The 22,869-nt window shown below is 37.4% G+C and overlaps 2 protein-coding genes across 2 annotated transcripts in view; both read left to right on the forward strand.

Moving 5' to 3' along the window:
- IL1RAPL1 (interleukin 1 receptor accessory protein like 1) overlaps positions 1–22,869 on the forward strand; it is a 1,375,052-nt gene that overhangs the window by 390,243 nt on the left and 961,940 nt on the right. The gene's annotated exons all lie outside the window — the stretch shown is intronic.
- On the forward strand, positions 14,164–15,357 carry LOC118007876 (mediator of RNA polymerase II transcription subunit 20-like). Its single transcript, XM_035001095.1, has one exon. It carries the CDS (start codon positions 14,322–14,324, stop codon positions 14,958–14,960), a length of 639 nt encoding a protein of 212 aa, XP_034856986.1. The 5' UTR covers positions 14,164–14,321; the 3' UTR covers positions 14,961–15,357.

Here is a 22,869-nt window from a genome sequence, read left to right on the forward strand (position 1 = left end):
TATAAAATAAAATTAAAGTTATCCAAATACTCACCACCTCCCCTTTCTACTATTGGCATTCCTCCTGCACTGGCACTAATCTAAAGCATGTCTTCCTGGGTTCTCTTCCCTCATGATATAGAATTTACTAAGAATTAACATTAGCCTAGGAGCAATGTACTTCCTCCTGTCCCAGCCATATTTAGAAGTTTCCATTTCACACTGACCTTGGTGTTTGTCTTTTGAGGGCATTTTTGTTCATCTGTTTATTTTATATTTTAATCACTGCATTTTCCTTCCATATACTATTCTGATGTGAACAAAACATCATGACATAAATAGAATTATTTTCTTGATATTTCTCTTACCCACTGGGTAGCTTTGACTATAACTTTTTTTAAGATTTTATTTAGTTATTTGAGAGAGAGACAGAGTACAAGCAGAGGGAGGGGCAGAGGGACAAGCAGACTCCCTGCTTCAGGGAGCCTGATACGGAGCTCGATTGCAGGACCCTGAGTTCATGACCTGAGCCAAAGTCAGAGACTAAACCAGCTGAGCCACCCAGGTGCCCCTGACTATAAATTTAAATCTTCAGATTATTTAACACATTAAAAATATAATCCTGAATGAGTAATGTAGCCAAGTGATATAGGGAGGCAATTATCTCACAAAAATCTGTCTGATAAAAAATTTCAACAACAAAAGTAGAAACAACTCTGAGATCTCTGGACCTTAGTACACTGAAATGCATCATCATTGTTAATATTTTATATTTACTATTTAAAGTACAATAAATAATGATAAAATATTTTCCTTGGGGTACTTCATGCCACTCATCAGACCAAGAGCATTTGAATAGCCTATGTGTGATATATGCCCCAAAATGTTCTAGAACAGGGCCATCCAGTAGAATTTTCTGCAATGATGGAAATTTGCTGTATCTTTGCTTTCCCAATAGGGAAGTCAGTAGCCACATGTAGCTACTGAGTAGTTGAAATGAGGTTAGTACAACTGACCTGAGACTGAATTTTTAATTTTAAGTTTGATTAATTTAATGTTTGGCTATTGGCTACCGTATTAGAACAGTAAGACTCGAGAAACTTCTAAACTACCCTTAAGATTGTAATCACAGACCTGTACCTCTGAAGCAAATAATACATTATATGTTAAAAAAAAAAAAAAAAAAGAGAAAAGAAAATAGTAGGAAGGGAAAAATGAAGGGGGGGAATCGGAGGGGGAGACGAACCATGGAGACTATGGACTCTGAGAAACAAACTGAGGGTTCTAGAGGGGAGGGGGTGGGGGATGGGTTAGCCTGGTGATGGGTATTAAAGAGGGCATGTACTGAATGGAGCACTGGGTGTTATGTGCAAACAATGAATCATGGAACACTACATCAAAAGCTAATGATGTAAGGTATGGTGATTAACATAACATAATAATAAAAGATTGTACTCACAAGGCCAGGTCACTTTGTGGTCATTCTCAGGCCAATGACATACTGCAAAGAAACAGAAATCCTGGGGCGCCTGGGTGGCTCAGTCGTTAAGCATCTGCGTTCGGCTCAGGTCATGATCCCGGGGTCCGGGGATTAAGCCCCACATCAGGCTCCCTGCCCTGCGGGAAGCCTGCTTCTCCCTCTCCCACTCCCCCTACTTGTGTTCCTGCTCTCGCTGTCTCTCTGTCAAATAAATAAATAAATAAAATCTTAAAAAAAAAAAAAAAAAGAAACACAAATCCTACTTTTGACAACAAGCAAAAAATCCAAAAAACTTTGAGGGCTGATTTTGATATTTACTAATTTTTTGGATAAGTGGCCAAAATATTTAAGGGTCCTCTTGACTTTTCCTTCTTTAAAGATCTCATATGCTTCAGTGCTTCCTTCTTAGTTCCACTTTAAACACTCTCCACAACTGATCTTTTTTTGTAACACTCATTCCTCCCCTCTTTAACTGTCCTCCCCTCATTCTACCTTTTCTCTAGACCCTTCCAATTCTGCCTCTGTGCCCATTATTTCAATCAACATATCAACAGTCCCTTGGTAAAGAACACTATGCACAAAATCCTCATCCCCAGAGAGAGGATGGGGTAGACTATAATCTTAAATTCATAATTTGCTATCTTTTTTAAGAGTAAATATTTGCAAATTCTAACTTTTGGTTATATATTAGGATCATTTGTAGATATCTTTTTTTCTATCCTATAGGCAAGATTATCTCTAGTCTGAATTTCATGAGGCTTCCAGAGTTTTAAGAAAAAGCTAATGTGTACTGAATGCTTGGAATAGTAGCAGTACCTCAAGGCAAGAATAATCTCTCAAGGTCTCATCCACCTCTTTGATCTGATGAAAAATTAAATAATAAATATACACTGGATTTAATTTAAACCAATGAGCAAATTACTTTGTAAATGAAATTAATTAGCAGAAGGAAAACTAAAATAAAGCAAAACAGATTCCTTCCATCTTTCCTAAATTAAGAGTTTATCCTTTAAACGTTAGGTTTTATTCATTTGAGATTCATTCAACAAATGTCTTTTGAGCCTTGAATGTGTGTTGGTCACTGTTTTGAAACAATTTTTATATATTGCTAATAAAAAAGATGATACCCATATATAGCCTACAAGCTATAAAGGAAGGAGAGAGAAAACAACAAAAGCTATAACATAAATATAAAATTACCAGTTGTGATCTGTGTAATGGGGGACTGAATGGGGTTGAGTGATAGAGTGTAGCAGGATATGGATGTTATACTAATGCATGGTCATTAGAAACTAAGTCCTACATAAAATGCAGAATAACGTGTATGTCAGAAATTTTCCTTAATGTTTTGTAGAGTTGACTTTGGAATAATCTGTCTTCTGTATTACACATTAACATCCCCAAATAGACTTTTGTAAACCACAGTCTGACCTTTTGAATAGCAGATGTGAAATGAAGACTTCAGGTTATTCCATGAAGTTGATGAATGCTAATCAACAGTTGAGTTTGAGTAATATTTCCCTCTTTGCCTAAGGAGCACTAGTGGTGCAGTTATTTGCATTTTTAAAAAGTTGTTCATTTATTTCATGAAAATGAGTAGAAATTGAAAAATGAAAGGCAGATATGGACAAGAAGGATAGATCCATGGAAATCATACATATTGCATTAGCCCCAGGTATATCTAAACATGTTAGACATAAACTGGTAGATAGCATGCTCTATTGGGAATAAAAATAACAAAATCAAAATAGCATGTACAACATGGCAATACTGCAAAATTCTCAGAATTGTGCCTAAAAGTTAAGATCTGAGTATTTTTTGAAAATATGCTAGGTTTCATGGAATGGAAACCTGTTTCCTATTATATGAGTATATTCAACTTTTGCACATTAAAAACATCATTTAAAAATTAATTATGTGGTGAGGTGCCTGGGTGGCTCATTTGGTTAAGCATCTGACTCTTGATTTCGGCTCAGGTCATGATGTCAGGGTTGTGAGATCAAGCCTTGCTTCAGGCTCTGACCTGGGCATGGAGCCTGCTTAAGATTCTCTTTCTGTCTCTCTGCCCTTCCCCCTCCCTCTCCACAACAACAAACTAAAAAAAATCAGTTGTGTGGAAATTAAATGGAATATTTCTTATATTTGTTCCCAAGATGTTATTTCATCACATTTTATAACTATAAAGTGGAAGTTAAGTAACTTGATCCATAATGTAGCTAGGAAGTTGCATAGATAGGATTCAAATTCAGAATGATCTGGTTTCACAGTCTGTTTTTTTCTAGCCAATGACTCAAAAGTATATTTATCAGGAATTTTAGGTGAATCCGCACCAAACTGATTTCTTCCTTCGTTCATGTAGACAAATGAAGAGTGAAATTGTGGCAGACAAAGAAGTAGCTGAAATATGCTAATTTTTACTTGCTGTTATCAAGGATAAGAACTTGAGATTTTGTTTTCTTTTTAAAACCCAGTTTGCTTTTCTGCACAGAAAAGGTATCCATTTATGTTTAGGAATTGACTAAATTTTTGTTTTGCTAATCCCGAGGGATTATTTTCTTAGGATTAAGTGTAGTCAATTATATTAGAATGTTGGGAAGTAAAGTGCAAAATTCTATTAAAGACTTAGTGATTTGAATTTATCAAAGGAAGGGCTACTCTTTACAGTATACTTCGATGTGTATGCAAAGTACTGTTTTAACTTGTAGACCTATCTTTGAATTTTCACTGATAACTTAAGAAATAATAGCTTATTGATACTTTAGGATCTCTCTTTCCATCACCCCATATACACATATATAGAAAGAATATCTTTTTGTACATTTAATTTTGAAATACTACCTATGACCATTTCCCCACCTTTAGGAAAGGTGAGGTTTTTGCTTAGAGTCTGGAAGTGTATAGGAAAGTTGTTTTAGAGAATATTCCAGAGGTTACTTGCATGAAGTTCTCTGGCTGATTTCAGAAGTTAACTGTGGGAACACATTTTAGCACAGTTCTGCTGCTCAAGCCAGAAACCTGGATGCTTTGTTCTTCCTGAAGTATCAAAAATAAAAATTCATGAAATTCTCACATCCCACCTGTTCCCTTATCTGGGCTAAATGCTGTGGTAAGGTTTTTTTTTTGCTTTGTTTTATTTTTTTTCAGGTTGAAATATTTGAAAAGAAAATCACATAGATGTATTTATTTCTATACTTGAACAATGCTGTTGAATCCTAATTACTAAACTCATATACCCCTTCTTCCCAGGGAGTGTAGAATACTACTGTTATCAAGAAACTATGGCACATGTATCCTTAATGGCTACCTTTTGTTTCAGCTCTCCTTGGTGGTTTATTGTATTAAAACAGAGAAGCAAAAGTCTTATGTAGAAGGAGTATGCTGACAAATGATGGTTTTTATCTTGATTATTTCACCAAGTATGTGAACTGACTTTGTCACTTATTAGAATAAGTGTGCTGAATGCCCTCTGTGTGTGCATCAGGACAAGTGGTCTAATCAAGTTCAACTGTTCTGTGTCTATTTGCCTTGGCTTAATTAAAATTCAGCCCTGCTTTTGAGCAAGCCGCAGTGGTTTGGCAGACCTTCACAGGGCTATACTGCAGCAAACAATAAAAGTGATAAAGGCGTACAATAACAGTCAGTACAATGTAAATACCCCTCTTACTTACAAATCAAGTAGAAAGTGGTTCCTTGCATTCTCATCTGCTTCTGGTGATAAAAATTTTTGAAACACTTTATTTTTAAGTTTGCGTACACTCTCCTTGTCAATGGGCTGCCTTTTATTTTCCAATGAAGCAAAAGAAAATGATAGTAAGATAAATGAGCACAATACAAATCCTTTTGAATTTTTAGAACTCTTGTGTTATTTGTTGCACACATGAATGAAAAATTGCATGAAGGATTTTCACGTATGTGAGAAAGAGAGCCCTGAATTCATCTTCCATTCATTTGTGGTGGTTGGGGAGGGTATATTCTTGGTGATCATCCTTTTTTATTCAGTCCACTGTTTTTGGCCGACTGCCCCAGTCCCAGATTTTCTCACAAACAGCCATCTGGCATTCTCTCTGTCCCCCACATATATCTCCTTCAGGACCTCCTGCAAGAGGGCTGGAGAATTTCACAGCTTGGGGGCATGGGAGTATACATGAAGTTGCAGCCACTTCAGGGTAGATTTCTCACCTATAACCTGTGTATCTGTCGTTGTTAGATGTTCAGTGGAAAGAGCTGCTAGTGCCCTGGGGATCAGTAGATCTGGGGGGAGAAGTCCCAGAACACCTGTGGTTTGCTATATTTTTAACTAGTCTGCGCTTGAAGAATGCAGACTCAAAAAGCCAGATCTCTGTATTTCACATGCTCATATTGAAGCGTTAGTGCATATAAATAAATTCATATGGAAGGTGCTTTTAAAAATTCAAAGAGCTATTATTATTTATTACAGCACAAATGGTTATAGGATCTCAGATTTATTAATTAGTGCTTTGGTCAACTTAAGCTGCATATATAAATATTGCTTCACATCCTAACAGTTACAAAAGAAGGGAAGTTTCACAAGGCATTCAAAATGTGTATACAGGAACACCAATTGTCTTAAGACATCAGGAAGTATTGTGTTACAGTTTTCACCCCAGTGAAACACTATATCTTCTGTGTATGTGCTTTAGGTTTGATTTTGGCTTCCGGTTTTATTCAGACTATGAGATAATTTTTATAAAGGCATGTTTCACCATTGTCTGGGCTTTATCACTGACTTCTATAGCTGAAAGAAAGATGCACTGAGATAGAGCCATCACAATTGTTCACAGAATTGTGGCCAGTTGAATTACTGGTCGCAAGGCCAAGATTTTGTGGACTGTTTCTATGGCTTTATGCCAGTACATGTCTTATTAGCTGTAATGGAAGCCATGTGCTTTTTTACTTTCTTTATATTCTGTCCATTATCTACTCATTGCTCTTAAATTATCCAGAACTATCATTCTTTTGTTATTCTGTTAAGAACACAAATGGCATAAAATAAATATCAAAATGTTATTTAATTATTAATATAAGAACAATCTATCTTAACGTACTGAAAAAATCATAATTTCAAATCAGAAAAACCAAGTCAGGTGTTAATTTGTGTTCAGGATGCAATGCCAAGGTAACTTAATAGTCTTCGTAAATGATTTATACCAGTACTGATATACTGATACATGTATAAGGTTCAATGAAATTCCTGCTGTAGAGTATTGACTGTGATATTTCAGTTTTGTATCTAGCAATTTTATAAATTCTAAATGTCTATGAAGACACAGTGTAAACAACTAATATCATTTCTGTTCTTAAGTATTTTCATCAGGATTTCCATGTGAACAGAAAATAGTGAATAGTGTTTATTCCTTCTGGAAGTGTCCATCATTTCTTTGTGTAGTAAATATTTTGGGAAAATAAATTTACATTTGTGAAATAAATTTTCTTAAAATGTGTCATGAATGAGTTGCTTAACTGTATTCTAATATAGTTTATGGTAGAAAACATTTGTAGGTACTTCGGTTAAACAGTTATGACAAAAAACAATGGTTGTCAGGTAAAAACACATCTAGTTTCCAATATTTTCATGACACTCAGTGATTGGGTAAATTTTTGTAACAAGCAGATTTCTTTTCTGATATTATTGTTCCTTATATTATGAATTATAATGTGTTGAACCTACACCAGAGCAACTAAACAAAGGTAGAAATCTTAAAGAGTTGTTTTCTCCAAAAAGTCAGATGGACTGGTAGTCACCAAGTCAGCACTCCTACTCTCCAAATGCTCGGCTGTTTCATTCCTGAGTGGACATAGCCTTAATCTGCTTTGGGCATTATATTGAAACTTCATTAGTCTTTGTTTCAGTCTGTACCATTTCTGAGCCAAATCCTCCAGCTTCCCTTTGAGATCATATCTGGAATAAGCTTACCTTGTATTAGATTTCAGAAGTTTCTTAAAGCTAAATCAGGAATAATATCGTTGGTAAGTAAAGTTTCATAGATCTGGATAGGAGATACCTACATCAAATGTGAATTAATCTAAAATCCTTTGACATACTAAATAGTTCTCTATGTCAGTGAAACAGGCAAGTATTCACTGTTTCTTTTCAGCCTGTTATCTCAAGCTTAAGTTTCCCTCTTTTTCCCCTGTTGCTCACTTTTGACCCACGTGTAAGAGTGAAACTAATGATGCATGCCATGAAGTTGCTAGAGGAGAAACAAGATAGGTGGACTCTGAGGCCAGCCACTCTGCCAGTGAACATCCATTGAGGTCTTCCCATATGCAGTGCCCACCAACTACAAAGGTATATGAGACCAGGACAGACCTTTGAATATTTCTTTTTTTTTTCCTTTCAAACAGTTCCTTTTATTTATTCTTCTTAACCCTTGTATTAGTTTGCTAGGGCTGCCATAACAAAGTATCACAAACTGCACGGCTTAAACAACAGAAACCCATTTTCTTGCAGTTCTAGAGGCTAGAAGTCCAAAATCAAGATTATCAGTAGGGTTGGTTCCTTCTTAGTGCTGTGAGAGAGAATCTGTTCCGTGCCATTCCCCTTGCTTCTGATGGTCTGATGGCAGTCTTCAGCATTCCTTGGCTTGTTAGAGCTATGAGTTTCACATTTCATCCCTATTTGGTGAGCCACACAGGAAAGTGCAGATTTGCCATTCTGAATACAGATTTGCCGTTCTGAATACAGATCTGCACTTTCTTGTGTGGCTCACCAAATAGGGATGATATGCCTATGTAGGATGGTTTTATTTTGGACTCTTTTCATATCACCTCTTAGGAGACCTTTGGAATAGGGAATTTTTCTTCCATGATTTTAAACACTGAATACCAGTGCAATGTGAAACTCATAGCTCTAACTTCTCATACAATTTGGTATACAAATTATAACTTGGAAAAAGAGATGGCTAAACTAATGTGTGTGGACACATATATTCTCATATACAAATGATTTGATAATGGAGTCTTACTCATAGAAGTCAGAAATACATAGTTGGTTTGCTGTTATATCAACCTACATTTGGCTATGATCCTGTTAAAAATATAAGTGTTTTCTTTTTGAATTTGTTAGGGGAGTCATTTATTTTATTATTATTTTTTAAAGATTTTATTTATTTATTTGAGAGCGAGAATAAGAGAGAAAGAGAAAGCATGAGAGGGGGAGGGTCAGAGGGAGAAGCAGACTCCCTGCCGAGCAGGGAGCCCGATGCAGGACTCGATTCCGGGACTCCAGGATCATGACCTGAGCCGAAGGCAGTCGCTTAACCAACTGAGCCACCCAGGCGCCCCATAGGGGAGTCATTTAAAGAGATAGAAACATATGTCAAGATAAAAACCAGATAATTTCTGCTGTGTGTGTGCATGTGTTTATGTCTGAGAGCATGCATGAAATTCTCATACTTTTTAACTAGCTTCCCAGAAAATGTTTAAGTTTTAAACACTAAAACATGAATATCAGGAATTTCAAAAGTTGATAACTATGCATATCAGATAAAATTTGAACAAAATATTATAAAAATGTAACAGACTCTCATTAAGATAGTTTAAAATTACATCAGAGAATGATACATAGTGAGAGGGGCTTATTGTTCTTTTGACCTTTTATTTTATTCAAATTCAACCTTTGATTTCATGATAAATAAAGTATGAAAATCTCATGATATCAGATGTGTATTTCATCCTAGATCTTTCTGAATGTTATATATGGAGATTTTAAAAACCTTGAAATTTGATAAAAATAATTAAATGCAGGTGTTTTGACCAAAGCTAATTATTTTTGCAAGGACTAGGTAGGATGATATTTAACTAAAGTTTTTGTTTTCAAGAATGCTATAGAGACATAAATCTATGTGGATGGCATGGAATTTAATAACAACATTGTTAATAAGAATACTAAAATAGAATTTTATGTTCAAGGATAATGCCTTTTTAATAAATGAAACTGGAATATACAAACTCACATATGATGGATGCACACCATATGACTCATTAGTAGTGTTTACCTTTTTTTAAGATTTATTTATTGAGGGTCTCTTCTGTGGGAGATACTATAGTAGCACTAGTAATTATATAAGTAATAAAAAAGAATTACTGACATCATGGGCTTACATTTGAATTTGGTGCTATAAAACTTGGTGCTTTTTCGGTCAAACATAGGTTGAATACTGGCTTTAATGTTTACTGGCTGGATGATTTTGAATTTGAATACCTTATGAGAAAACTAACTCTTAAGTAGGATTTAAACCTTGGTGGTTGGTGAGGGAGCTGGGAAATGAAATCAAACTTATCTGACCCTTAAATTAGTAATTTTTCCATTATTCTAAATTAGATTAATAAATAGGAATGAATTGAAAACTGTAAAGTATAGAATTAACAGTTTTATAATTCTTCAGTTTGATTTAATATTCCTTGGTTAATTTATACAGTCAATAGATATTTGTTGAAGGCCTGCTATTGGGCATGCATAGTTTGAAATCTTGAGGATATTGTCAGGAACAAGAAAAAAGTGTCCCACTTCATGTGGTGCTCAAATTCTAGTATGGAAATATAGACAATAAACAAAATACATACATGGGAAAATATCAGGTGGTGATAAAATGCTGTGGTGAAAACAAATCAAGGAAATTACTTTAGACTAGGTGGCCAGGAAGTCTTTCCCCTATGTTGCAGACCAATAGCCTCTGCATTCAGTTAGTTACTAGTATCCTATTATTGTTAATGTCCTTGATTTGAAAATTATACTGTGACTAAGTAAGACCTTAAGTTTTGGGGAAATTGGGTAAAGATTATACAGCAGGATCTCTTTGTCCTGTATTGCAGTATGAAAATATTTGCCACTGAAAGTCTAAAAACGTAACTAGAGCAACTATAAAAGCAAAGTGAAAGGTTTCAAGCAGTGGAAGCTGTGGACTGCTGGGAGCTAGTCTGTACTGTAAGAAAAATAGTCATGCTGTGGTGTGGAAAATGGGTTGGAAGACAGAACTAATGTGAGTGCAGGGACCAGTGGAGAGACTGCTGCCATTGTCCAGAAGAGAAATGGTAGTGGCTTGGTCTGGCATGATGATAGTGGTGGTAAGAGTTGTGGATGCATAATAGAGTTTGAAGTTCTAATTAACAAGGCTTGCTGACGGATTGTTTGAGAGGGAATGACAGATCAAGTATGACTTAAGTTTCAGGACCAAGCTATTGGATTGATGCCAGTGATATTTATTAAGAAGGCAAAGGTTGAAGTAGGAGGTTGACAAATAATGACACTTGATTAATTTTATGAGCAAATTATTAAAATAAATATAAACAGACAATTCATAATATGTTTATGAGTATTTGTAATTAGTAGCTTCAGTGACAAATTTAGCCTGATGAATGCAATATTGGTTATAAATAAATTAACTCACTTGGGTATTCTCTTATTTACTCTCAAATTTTTAATTGAATGCATTTTTGAAAACATGACATTGTGAAATATATTAAAGACAATAACAATACCAACAGATATTCTTAATTTGCTCTTATGAATTTTCATATCTGTATGTAATTTGTCGTTTTATTCAACAAATATTTGTGGAGTGACAGCTTTGTACCAGGCACTGTTTTAACCACTGGGGATATACCACTGAACAAATAAGACCAAATATTTCTGCACTAGTGGAGTTTACATTCTAGTATATTTTAGTAGAGATGAACCAGACAATTTAAGAGAGATTACTCAAATGTATGGTATGTGAGTAAAATAGTTTATTTTTAAAAAAATTTTTTAACTTAATCTAGCTACAGATACTTTACATACAAATATTTAGATTAATAGCATTTTGTTACATCAAATGAAGAGTATAGCAGTCTGAATAAATCCTGTCACAAAAGCAGTAACACCCACTGTAACTAACTTGGGGAATCAGGTTATTGCACCTAAATAAGTCACAGTCTTTAGTTTGTGATGGCTATCTTAAATCCAAATGGGTGGTTTGTTTGTTTTGTTTTTGTAAATACATACACACAGCAATGGGTCATGGTCCCTGGGCTCATCCCTTGTGAAGCATCGGTATACACAAAATGGATCATTTAAGTCTTTAACAGAATATGCCAATCTACTCCAGGAGCCTTCTTTTTAAAAAAGTTAAAGACAAAAATAAATATGAGTCCACAAATCAGCCACATCCTATTTTCTGCACATTCCAGTTTTGACCTTTTTTTTAATAGAAATATGCCAAAAAAACCCTGGATCACTTTATTTTTATTTTTTTAAAATGGTGGGTAGTGTTACTTTATCATAAATATTGTAATTTTCATCACATAAAAATAGATGCTAAATATTTTTTTATTATGTTCAGTTAGCCACCATATAATACATCATTAGTTTTTGATGTAGTGTTCCATGATTCATTGTTTGCATATAAAACCCAGTGCTCCATGCAGTACGTGCCCTCCTTAGTACCCATCACCCGGCTAATCAATCCCCCCACCCCCCTTCCTTCTGTAACTCTCAGTTTGTTTCCTGGAGTCCAGAGTCTCTCATGGTTTGTCTCCCTCTCTGATTTCTTCCCATTCAGTTTTCCCTCCCTTCCCCTATGGTCCTCCATGCTATTATGTTCCACATATGAGTGAAACCATATGATAATTGTTTTTCTCTGCTTGACTTATTTCACTTAGCATAATGTTTTGACTTTTATATAACATTGTCTATACAGTCCTCCAGTACTACTACAACCCAGAAAGCTGTATTTTTTTTTATTTTTACTTAAATAAAATAGTTTAGATAAGCAAAATGACTGTTAAGTCAGATGATAGAGGGACAAAAATGAAACAGAGGGGCGCCTGGGTGGCTCAGTTGGTTAAGCGACTGCCTTCGGCTCAGGTCATGATCCTGGAGTCCCTGGATCGAGTCCCGCATCGGGCTCCCTGCTCGGCAGGGAGTCTGCTTCTCCCTCTGACCCTCCTCCTTCTCATGCTCTCTGTCTCTCATTCTGTCTGTCTCAAATAAATAAATAAAATCTTTAAAAAAAAAAAAAGAAACAGAGAAGGAAGATTGGTGATTTGAGGGAAGGAAGAGGTTAGGGTCTGGAATGGATTTGGTTTTAAAATAAGGTCATTAGGAAAGACTTTGTTGATTAGGAGTTGATGGAGGGAGCTTTGATGATAATTGTTGAAAGAGCATTCCATACGGAACTAAGAGTAAATACAAAGCCCCTTTGGTGGTGGGCAGGGTGTGAACAATTGGCAGAGTGGTAAGAGATTAAAGACACAGGGGAACAAGGGAACAAGCAGATAGAGGGGCTTTGTATGCATCACTTTGAGAACCTTGTCTTTTATTTTGGGTGAGATGAAGGACTTTGAGCAGAAGCCAGTATGATTTTCCAGACTTAAAAGTGACACCCTGTGGGGAGGGGGGTGCAGTATGGGGAGGCATGGGCTGAAGTAGCGAGACCAGTTAGTTACAAGGCTATTCTGATAACTCAAATGGGAGAAAATATTACCTACATTAGGCCACGATTAGTTGAGGGTAGTGAGAAATGGTTGGATTCTGGACATATTTAGAAGACAGAGCTAGTAAGATGTACTGATGGATTGAACATATAGTGTGAAAGAAAAGAGAGGTTTCAAAGCTTACCTTATGGTTGACCTGAATGACTAGAAGAAGGATGGCACTGCCATTTTTATGGGTATGGAGAAGATGAGAGAAAGAGTATGTTTGCATTGTGGACAGGTTCAGGGGGTCACTTTGGGCCTGATAAGTTTGATATGCCCATTAGACTTCAAAGTGGAGATGCCAGTGGGCAGTAGACGATAAGAAATCAGAGATAAAGGGAGAGGACCAGATCTCTGAGTAGCGAATACTGCTGCACTGAAATAGCAGTTGTATTTCATGTAGTTTTGTTTTTGTTGTTGTTGCCAAGAACTTACTATACAAGAATAAGGTCTTGTTAGGTTTAAACGCATTGAAGACTGATTTTCTCGATTCTTGTGAGAATTTGGTTCAGAATAATTTTATTTCAAAAAATCTGGAAGATCAAATGCAGCTTAATTACATTAACATTATTAAGAGAATGCGGACTTAAGCATGTGGTAAATTTAAAATGTTGCTCTCTTATAGGGGGATGATCATGGTGGGGGGCTTTTTTTTTTCTTTCTTAAAGCAAATTCTATGTCTTTAGAAGCTCTTATTTTTATAGAATGTGGAAGACTAAACATAAGATTAATTCTAGTTTATGTTATTATGCAGCGAAGAAAAAGAAATGCGTGAAGCTGTGCCATGGTAGCTTGGGTTATCTTTGAAGCCCCTGATTGGGAATTGTCTACTAAACACTATCAATGGCGTGTAAGAACTAAATTCGGCTTGTGAATGCGACCTGACATAGTTACACAGGCATTCTGTGCCCTCTGTTCTCCTGTCGAATGCCTGGAGGCAATAACATCAGCTATTATATTTTTTATTAATTGGTTTGAAAATAAAAAAAAATAATGCTATATATATATCTGTAAATGTGAATTTATTCAACTCTTCAATGAGAATATACTTTATAAAAAGGAAACCTGTTTTTTTTTTTCTTATGTCTACCTACCTATCTTTACCAGGAAAGATTATTATTAGTAATTTTTTGCAAATAAAGAGGCTTAGACATCTAAGTAAGAGTTGGGGAAAGGGAAAATATTGCTAACCCGACTTCTGAACGGGAATAATTTTTTTAAAGCATTTATATATTAACTTAGAAAGAAAACGTAGAGTTTTTACATCATTTCTGGAGCACCTCCCTTGGCAGAAGCTTGCATTAGGGGGGATTCACTTAGTGTGGGCGGCCGGAGAACACTGTGATTCAGCTGTTTGTTCCTGCCACCCTCCTGGCCCGATACCATGGGAGTGACTTGTGTGTCCCAGATGCCTGTGGCTGAGGGCAAGAGTGTCCAGCAGACAGTGGAGCTCCTCACCCGGAAGTTGGAGATGCTTGGGGCAGAGAAGCAAGGAACATTTTGCGTGGATTGTGAGACCTACCACACAGCTGCCTCCGCTCTTGGCAGCCAAGGTCAGGCTGGGAAGCTGATGTATGTGATGCACAACTCAGAGTACCCTCTGAGCTGCTTCGCCCTCTTTGAGAATGGCCCTTGGCTTATTGCTGACACCAACTTCAGTGTGCTCATGGTGAAGCTGAAGGGCTTTTTCCAGAGTGCCAAGGCCAGCAAGATTGAGACCCAGGGTACCTGTTACCAGTACTGTGACTTCCTAGTGAAGGTGGGCACAGTCACCACGGGGCCCAGTGCCCGAGGCATCTCCGTAGAGGTGGAGTATGGCCCCTGTGTGGTAGCTAGTGACTGCTGGAGCCTGTTGCTCAAGTTCCTACAGAGTTTTCTAGGCAACCACACACCAGGGGCTCCTGCAGTGTTTGGGAACAGACACGATGCTGTCTATGGCCCAGCAGATACCATGGTCCAGTACATGGAACTCTTCAGTAAGATCCGCAAGCAGCAGCAGGTGCCAGTGGCTGGGATTCGTTAGTGACTGGCAACTGCCCAGCTGAGCTCTGTCACCAGGGGGACTGTGCAGGAGGAGCAAGGGCTGCACCCTGAGGCCCCTGGACCCCAGAAACCCAGGGCAGACATGGAGGCTTCTCTCCCTCTTCCCAGCTGTGACTTTTGTTCTGGGGATCTGGACTCCTCTCCCCTGACCCTCACACACAGCCCCCAGCAGCTGCTTCACCCTATGCCTTACTGGACTGGACTTGGCCTGTTCTCAAGAATGGTTAATTATGAAGAGTGGAGAAGTGTGGAGCTTTCCTGCTTTAGGGGAAAAGGTAGGACAGGCCTGCCTAGTGTTGGTGGGAAAGCAGTCTGTCTGTCTCCAACTACTGAGGATTTGGCTTAGGTCTGCTGTGGATGGACTGGGCTGGGCGGGGCTGAGCTGTAATAAAGGCCTCTTCCTCTACTCCAGGGATGCAGGTGGGCTTCTCCTGGAGAAGGAGTAGGAGGCATAACTTGGGAAAAAAAAAAAAAAAGAAAGAAAGAAAAGGTAGAGGAAAGGAAGGGAAATTAGGTGAAATGACCTCCATAGAGATTGCTTGGCGTTGATCAAGGGATGAAGTTTCTTCTCTGAGATTTTCACTTAGGGTCGTTGATCTGATATTCATATCATTGCTGTCAAGGTATTGTAAGTTCCTAATCATTAGCGTAGGGATTCAGAAAGAGAAGGCAAACTCATAAATAACTGGGTCTCCCTACCCCATCTTCACACTTTTTGATGAGTGTTGGATCTGAGGATCTCCTTCTAGAACATCTCAATGTGAACCAAACGATACTACTACTATCACTTTTCTTTAAGGTACCTGCTATTTCCTGTTCTCCTACCTTGATCGTTTTTTCTCAGGTCGGTAGTATGGAAAGTGTATAGTGGCAAAAAGAAAGACTATCAACTAGAGGAGAGATGTAGAAAGCTAATTTTGGGGAATATCAGTATAGCAGATGCATTCTCCCAAAGCCTCCTTTCTGTTGACATAAACTCCCACACACCACTTATCAACTTCTGCCAACCAGAAAAAGGCTCATTCTCATTTTAAAATAACATCTTTATTGGGATATAATTCACATATTGTATAATTCGCCCATTTAAAATATAAAATTGAGTAGTTTTTATATATTCACAGAGTTGTGCAACCCTCCCCACAATCAATTTTGGAGCATTTTAACCATCCCCTACAGAAACTCCATAGCCATTAACAGTCACTTCTATTTCTCCTCAAACAGCCTCCCTCTCTCAGCCTTAAGCAACTACCAATTTACTTTGTGTGTCTGTGCATATGCCTATTCTAGACATTAGTATAAATGGAATCCTGTAATATGTTGTCCTTTGTGGCTGGCTTCTCTTACTTAATATAATGCTTTTAAAATTAACCCATGTGGAAACATGTGTCAGTACTTCGCATATTTTTATTGCCAAATAATAGTCCATTGTATGGATATATACCACATTTCATTTATCCATTTATCAATTGACGTTTGTTCAGGTTGTTTGCACTGTGGGTTATCACGAATAATGCTGCTATGGACATTTTTGGACAAGTTTTTGTGTGGACATACGTTTTTGATTCTCTTGTGTCTATTTTACAAGTAGAATTGCTGGGTCATATGGTAACTCAGTACTTAACCTTTTGAGGAACTGCCAGACTTTTCCCAAAGTGGCTGCACCATTTTGTATTCCAAACAGCAATGTGTTACTGTTCTGATTTCTCTATATCCTCACCAGCAGTTGTTATTATTTATCTTTTATTGTGTGGCAAAATACACAAAGCATAAAATTTACCATCTTAAGCATTTTAAAGTGTACAACACAGTGGCGTAATAGTGTTGTGCAGCCATTACTTTTATTTAGTTCCAGAATTTTTCATTATTTGATTATAGCTGATCATAGGGGGGATAAAGTGGTGTCTCATTGTGCTTTTGACTTTCATTTCCTTGATAAAGATTTTTAACATCTTTTCATGTAATTGTTGGCCATTCATATATCTTCTTGAAGAAATGTGTATTAAAATCTTTTACCCATTTTTAATTTGGGCTGTCTTTTCATTTACTGAGTTATTAATAGTGAAAAGGCTCAATCTTAACTATGAATGTACTACCTGAAAAACTCAAGCACCCCATGCTGTCAGTTTAAATATATTTGCCAATGGTCCTGGGCTTACCCAATCTGCATAGAGAACTCTTTCTGACCTCAGAACATTTAGGTTAGGTACCTATATGTTCAGGAGAGTGTGGAAGAAACTGTACAAAAAGCAAACACTTTCACAGTCTTCTCTCTGAGAACTTCCATCTCTGAAAAACACATGTGAAGAAATATGTTAAAAGACAGAAGCATTTGTGGTATAACATTAATTTATAGGATGTGAATTTGTTTTGTTACAAACCATCAGACAGTGCTTTGAAGATCTTTCTTAAATCATGATCTTGAGGAAACCATTAGAGAAAAAGGTATTACTCCACATTCGTTTACAAGCATGTGCTTATTATTAGTAAGATGCCTTTAATAGTTGATACACTGATGACATTTGGCTTAAAGTTTTTCAGATAAATGGAACTTTATGTTTGTACAATTTAAATGGAATGTGTTTCAAGATGAGACTTACGATATCTGCCAGGAATTTTCTCCCTGTTAAGTTTATCATTTATTCTTGTGTCCTTTCAAAAAGAGGAAATCATCTTATTGGCATACTATCATGCTAAATGTATGTAGCATACTAAATAAATCATAAAGAGGGGACTGAGCCAAGCAAGAGAGTGGGATAGTTCATTTTATTTGCAAGTGGGTAGCTACGGATATGTACAGTTATTATTCAACTGAAAAGGAAGTGGTAGCAAAACCAAGATATTGGTTATCCTAACAATTTGCAGTTTCTCAGTCTATTTTTGAAAAAGTTGAATCCCTTCCAAGATCCCAAGCCCCCATCCTCCACCCCCACACCAACCAGATTTATTCCAGGCAATAGTAAATACACCTGGTATGCAAGGGAAAATACTTTTAAAGCCAGTTTTGAAGGAGTCTCCAAGACATTGAAAGGAGCCAGATGGTGTGCAGACCATTCTACAGACTTTATGATTACTTTGGCTAAAGCAGCTGGTCTCTGTAGTGAAAAAGTTTTCATGGCAGAAAAATCCCCTTTTCCCTCAGTGCAGCTGGGTTTGTCTAAGGAAGGCTTTCCCCAGGCAAGTGTTCTACCTACACTGGGCATTTTCAAGTCTGTTGTACTTAGATAAGTTAAACCAGTTCTGTTACACCAAGTTGACAAAAAACACAAATGAGGCAATGTTAATTTTTTTTTTTTCCAGCTCAGTATGGCTTAATTGCCTTTTTTTTTTTTTTTTAAGTTTTCACCTCTTAGCAGGCCTTTTCTGTTTAGCACCAGAAATCTAATAACTGAGACTATTCAGGGGAAAAAAAAATGGCACTCTTCCAAAAGAGAAAGTGAACTTCAACACAATTCCTAGATTTAAAAGGATTGCAAAGGAGAATTATTTCTGCCAGCTTTGGTCATTTGACAGCTACAATTCTCCTTTTCCAATATGTCATCTTAAATCACCATCAACTTACTAATGAGAATCCTGCTTTTAATTCTTTGATGTTTAGAGAGACTAAGGGAGAGAGGGAGAACTTTCGCCCTGTTTATGTGATGTTTAAATATAATTAACTGCTGTACTTTTGCCTTTAAAGTGTTATTTTTATACTCCCATCATATAGATTTTAAATTTACACTCTGTTTATGCAGAAATGATCTTGGAGTTAAAATAATAGTCTTTATTGCAGCTAGGGAATATTTATCTGAACAGATACATAAGTGTTTCTGTAAAGAATGGGTCTATTTTACTTTATCAGCAACTAAGGGGAAGGTTATTGGCTCTGATGTATCTTTTCTGTTGTGTGTGAAACATGCAGTGTTGTGTGCTGTGGCGATTTATGGTGTGGAAGACAAAGTAGGTGCTATTCCAACCCTTCTTTCAACAACAGAGTGTAAACCCGAGCCTGAACTTACCTGTCAGAAAGTAAGTTAAAATAACGTTAGGGAAAGCCTAGTATTGTGCACTTTCCCATACCTTTCTATCTACAGCTCAGGAATTTAGCCAGCATGATTAATGACCACTGTTATTTGTGAGCTTTCCAAGTCCCTAAGACATAATGAACTTGACTCTTCAGCCACGTAGAAGGAAACAGGCTGTTGGACTTCTTCAGCACATGTTCATGATTATGAGCTCTCTACAGTTGGAAAGAAGGGAGAGGAAAAATCATCTCCTGACATTACCTAGACATACCTTAAAACATTTCCACGCCTTCCCTTTCTTCTTCTCCTCCCACCTTCCTGTCCCCTAGACATGCACGTACACACACACACACACACACACACGCACACATACACAAAGTCTATTCTCTCTCTCGCTCTCTCTCTCTTTTTGATAATCCAGAATCAAAGCCTAACTACTTAATCCTGCCTCTTAATTTTTCTTCACATAGAACCAGTCAATCAGGTCTGTTGATTGCTTTGTCACCATATCTTACAGATTTTTCCTTTCCTCTGTTACATTCTGCCTGGCACCTCATGTTTATGTTACTCTAATCCCCGAGTTATTTCAGGCTCCAGACCCTCTCCCCATCTTAAGGTCATACAACCCCTTTATTTCCTTGTGTGCTTTATTTTAACTCCTCCGGTTTCTTTCCATATCTCTATTCTGACCTCACATCCAGGCTTGTATGTTTTCTGTCCTTTGTTCTCTTTAATATGGATATCTCCTTTTTCTCAAATTCAACATTGATTTCCTTCAAGATGTATTTAATTTTTTTAATTTTTTAAGACGTGTTTTATTTTTTAAATTTTGTTTTATGTTGGTACACCATACATCATTAGTTTTTTGTTTTTGTTTTTGTTTTTTTTTTAGTTGCAAATAGCTTCTTAGGAATGTATTTATTTTTTTTTATTTTGTTATGTGAATCACCATACATTACATCATTAGTTTTTGATGTAGTGTTCCATGATTCATTGTTTGCATATAATACCCAGTGCTCCATGCAATACGTGCACTCCTTAATACCCGTCACCGGGCTAACCCATCCCCTACCCCCCTCCCCTCTGAAACCCTCAGTTTGTTTCCAGAGTCCATAGCCTCTCATGGTTCGTCTTCCCCTCTGGTTCCCCCCCTTCATTTTCCCCTTGCTTCTCCTAATGTCCTCCATGTTATTCCTTATGTTCCACATATAAGTGAAACCATATGATAATTGTCTTTCTCTGCTTGACTTACTTCACTTAGCATAATCCCCTCCAATTCCATCCATGTCAGTGCAAATTGTGGGTATTCATCCTTTCTGATAGTTGAGTAATATTCCATTGTATATATGGACCACATCTTCTTTATCCATTCATCTGTTGAAGGGCATTTCAGCTCCTTCCACAGTTTGGCTATTGCGGACATTGCTGCTATGAACATGGGGGTGCATATGCCCCTTCTTTTCACTACATCTGTGTCTTTGGGGTAAATACCCAGGAGTGCAATTGCTGGGTCATACGGTAGCTGTATTTTTAACTTTTTGAGGAACCTCTACACTGTTTTCCAAAGTGGCTGTACCAGCTTGCATTCCCACCAACAGTGTAAGAGGGTTCCCCTTTCTCCACATCCACTCCAACATGAAGATGTATTTTAAAAAGTATATTCTTGCATAATTCTCCTCAGACCATCCTTGCCTAGTAATCATACCCCTCATTTTTTGCAGGGATGAGGGTACATTCTCCTAAACTGCTTACTAAATGTTTACTCTGTAACACCAATCCTATCGTAGACTCCTTAGTTAAAGAAAATAAAATTTTAGCTTATTTTAATTCTTTCTAGGGGTAGTTACTCTGCTTTCTACACATTTGGTATTCAATGCCTTGTCAAATATAATTCAAACCCAGTCATTTGCAACCTTGAGGAAGTGAACCACTAACTCTAAACTTCTAGCAATCCCGTAGCAGTCTCCAGTTCCTCCAGAAGACTTGTGAAAATTCTCTTCATTATAAGCCATTGAACATTTGTTGGAGTCTGCTGCTTGCTGCAAGAAGATTTCAGAAATTAGTGTGTTGGTTCATACCAGTACTGAAAACATTGCATTGACCAAAGAAAGGGAACATTACCTGAATCTCCCTTTGATATAATCAAGAAGTGGGGGGAAATTAATCTCCATCCCCTACCATTATTTGTGCAGGATGCTGCTTAGTATCTTTCTCATTATGGAGTGTTCTTTTAACTAGAAAAAGGATTAGGCATTGCCATGGCAGAAAGACCAAGCCTGGTGAAGCTAATAGGGATTTCCATTCACATCCCATGTTTTCATCTTGCGAATTACACTCTTTCTCTGTCTTGTTCCCACCAGAGAAGCCCAGAGATGCCTGGCAGTAATATGACACTGTCTTTTTTACGCATTGTTTGCTGATTGTCTTCTACTCAGTTCTCAGCTCCTTGAAAGCAGATCCTATGCCTTGTTTACCTTTGTGTGCCTACAGTTATCTCTATGCCTTACACCCGACAGGTGTTCAATAACTGTTTGCAGAACAGAATTGAGTCATTTTCGAAAACTAGTCTATATTATGGACTCTGATGATTTTCTTTTATTCTACAAAAAGATTTTCTATCTTCATTTTCCTTACCAGTGGCATATCACTCATAATACAGTATGCTATTCCATCAGGCCAGAAAATGTGGATGAACACTGCTTTTAAGGTATTCATCATTTCTTCTTTTGAACTAGTCCTAAGGATGTGATTATCTCTTTTACAGAGAGCAATTATCCCATTTTGTGGTAATTCTCTTTTTACAAGTTTGCCTTCCTAGTGGACTGTGATTTTTTTTTTTCAAAAACAAGACTATTTCTCAATATTCCTAGGACGACCTAGCATGATGTTTGATAAATAACTGTGGCTCGATGCTTTTTTGTAGAGGTCGATCTCCACGTGGCCTTCTCATGCTTTTTCCATCCTGCCTTTAGATGTGTCTAGCTTGTCGTAGACTCTGTCCATCACATTGCCAGTGCCTCCTAGGCTCCTGCACTTGTCTGTCACCACCTTGCCCCAATTTTCAGGTGAGACATGGATTTATCTTCATTAACCCTAGAAGGCTTTCTCCTTAAGAACACTGACATATGACACTACTGGGTATTTACCCCAAAGATACAAAAGTAGGGATCCGAAGGGGTACGTGCACCCCGATGTTTATAGCAGCAATGCCCACAATAGCCAAACTGTGGAAAGAGCCAAGATGTCCATCGACAGATGAATGGATAAAGAAGATGTGGTATATATATACAATGGAATATTATGCAGCCATCAAAAGGAATGAGATCTTGCCATTTGCAACGATGTGGATGGAACTGGAGGGTATTATGTTGAGTGAAATAAGTCAAACAGAGAAAGACATGTATCATATGATCTCACTGATATGAGGAATTCTTAATTGTAGGAAACAAACTGAGGGTTGCTGGAGTGGGGGGTGGGGTGGGAGGGATGGGGTGACTGGGTGATAGACACTGGGGAGGGTATGTGCTCTGGTAAGCGTTGTGAATTGTGCAAGACTGTTGAATTTCAGATCTGTACCTCTGAAACAAATAATGCAATATATGTTAAGAAAAAAAGAAAAGAAGAAGAAGGTAGCGGGAGGGGAAGAATGAAGCGGGGGAAATCGGAGGGGTAGACGAACCATGAGAGACGATGGACTCTGAAAAACAAACAGGGTTCTAGAGGGGAGGGGGGTGGGAGGATGGGTTAGCCTGGTGGTGGGTATTGAGGAGGGCACATTCTGCATGGCGCACTGGGTGTTATGCACAAACAATGAATCATGGAACACTTCATCTAAAACTAATGATGTAATGTATGGGGATTAACATAAGAATAAAAAAAAAAGAA

This window comes from Mirounga leonina, unplaced genomic scaffold (genome assembly GCF_011800145.1).
Source record: "Mirounga leonina isolate KUSES-001 unplaced genomic scaffold, KU_Mleo_1.0 Mir_101595, whole genome shotgun sequence".
Lineage (NCBI taxonomy): Eukaryota > Metazoa > Chordata > Mammalia > Carnivora > Phocidae > Mirounga > Mirounga leonina.

Bases quoted from the DNA above. Each gene is read 5' to 3' on its own strand.
- LOC118007876 (XM_035001095.1), top strand. From the start codon at position 14,322: ATGGGAGTGACTTGTGTGTCCCAGATGCCTGTGGCTGAGGGCAAGAGT.